General features: G+C 44.8%; 1 protein-coding gene across 1 annotated transcript; it reads left to right on the forward strand.

The window, feature by feature from the left end:
- Window positions 1–1,315: 1,315 nt before the first annotated feature.
- LOC135706695 (histone H2A-like) lies at window positions 1,316–1,750 on the forward strand. Its single transcript, XM_065228347.1, has one exon. The coding sequence runs from the start codon at window positions 1,316–1,318 to the stop codon at window positions 1,688–1,690; it is 375 nt and encodes a 124-aa protein (XP_065084419.1). The 3' UTR covers window positions 1,691–1,750.
- Window positions 1,751–2,026: the final 276 nt, after the last annotated feature.

Here is a 2,026-nt window from a genome sequence, read left to right on the forward strand (position 1 = left end):
GGCATTCCACCAATCATCAGCTAGTGCGGGTGATGAATAACATCCGAAGTAACAAAGCTGTATCCAAGTCCACAGCCATGGCCTTGTTAGACGTCGAAAAGGCGTTTGACAATGTCTGGCACGACGGACTTATATACAAGCTTTGTAACTCCAACTTTCCACCATACCTTGTGAAAATCACCCGTAACTATCTCCAGCAAAGGTCGTTCAGGGTGTCGTTGAATAGTTCCCTTTCGGGACAATTTCCGATCCCAGCAGGTGTTCCGCAAGGGAGTCTGCTGGGACCACTGCTTTACAGCATCTACACGTCGGACATCCCTCCTCTAGGAGACGGTTGCGTGTTCTTTCTGTTCGCAGATGACACCGCGATAGCCGTCAAGGGTAGGATGCCTCGTGAAATTACGAACAAGCTGCAACGATGCCTTGACACCTTTACTGATTATGCCACCTCGTGGAAAATCAAAATCAACGCCTCGAAAACCCAAGCGATCATGTTCCTTCACAGACAATCACCAAAACTTAAACCGTCTCCCTCCTGTACCGTAGTAATGGATGGTACAAGGGTCGAGTGGTCCACTGATGTTACTTATCTCGGGATGTTGTTCGATGAGAAGCTCCTGTTCCGCTCGCACATAGAGAAAACCCTAGTTAAGTGCTCCGCCTTGGTTAGGTGTTTGTATCCGCTCATTTGCCGCAGATCCCGCCTCTCAAGGCAAAACAAACTGGCTGTTTACAAACAGATCATAGCCCCCGCGATCTTATATGCCGCCCCGGTGTGGGAATCGTGCGCTCAGACCCACAGGAACAAAATCCAGGTTGCACAGAATAGAGTGTTGAGGATGATCCTAGATCGTCCATTCGACACAAGAATAGCAGACCTCCATCAAGAGGCAGAAGTTCCCAAAGTAGATTCCAAAATTGATGATATGACAACTAAATTTATTCAAAAATGCAATCTTTCTGAACATGCTTTGATAAGCAATTTGTACATAGTAGGTTAAGTGTATATAGTAGAGTAGGTTAGTTTTAAGCTGTGAATAGTAGTATTAAGTAGTTTCTCTTCAAATTCTAAAAACAAAACAAACCAATCCCACCAAGGTGGTCGACCGTGTACTAAGTCTAGGACTAATCCTGTAAAACAAATTTTAAATTTTGCCCATACCTAAAGATGAAGAAAGCAATTAAATCACTTAGTAAAAATTTATATGGTAATCGTCCAATTTAAACTAAAATAAAGATCATTTAAACAACAAACAAAAAAAACGAAATGTCATCATTACAGTTTCAGCATCGAACTGTTCGTGTCGTTCGCAGTATGTCTGGACGTGGAAAAGGAGGCCAAGGCAAGGGAAAGGCAATGTCCCGTTCGAGCCGCGCTGGATTGCAGTTTCCAGTCGGTCGTATTCACCGTCTACTCCGAAAGGGCAACTATGCCGAGCGTGTTGGAGCCGGTGCTCCCGTCTACCTGGCTGCCGTGATAGAGTATCTGGCCGCTGAAGTTCTCGAGTTGGCAGGAAATGCCGCTCGTGACAACAAGAAAACCCGAATTATCCCACGTCACCTGCAGTTGGCCATCCGCAACGACGAAGAGCTGAACAAACTTCTTTCCGGAGTGACCATCGCTCAGGGTGGTGTCCTGCCAAACATCCAGGCCGTCCTGTTGCCCAAGAAGACCGAAAAGAAGGCCTAAATTCGATCGAAGTTCCCACCCTTTAACAAAATCCGTCCTTTTCAGGACGACCAATTTGATGGTAAAGAGTTGCGTTTTCAAAACAGTTTCCTTCGTGGTGCGCAAGGAGTGATAAAATGAATCCATTAAAAACATGGTTGAATCTTTCTGTCATGCTCTCCCTAGTTAATTGAATCCTCATCGAGTAAGTTCGATGATGGTTGATTAGTGTAGGCGTGTCTTGAATTCCAAGAAATTATCCAGTGCAGTGTTATCATTCCATCCATATCTAAAATTAAACTAACGACTAAATTTTCAATAGCGCCCTAAAATATCCATCAGTACCGTCCCAACGAC

Source organism: Ochlerotatus camptorhynchus, unplaced genomic scaffold, assembly GCF_037179485.1.
Source record: "Ochlerotatus camptorhynchus isolate MF236.1 unplaced genomic scaffold, CSIRO-AGI_Acam_v1.1 ptg000286l, whole genome shotgun sequence".
Lineage (NCBI taxonomy): Eukaryota > Metazoa > Arthropoda > Insecta > Diptera > Culicidae > Ochlerotatus > Ochlerotatus camptorhynchus.

What these genes read in the sequence shown, in the direction of transcription:
- LOC135706695 (XM_065228347.1), top strand. Translation starts at nt 1,316, where the DNA reads ATGTCTGGACGTGGAAAAGGAGGCCAAGGCAAGGGAAAGGCAATGTCC.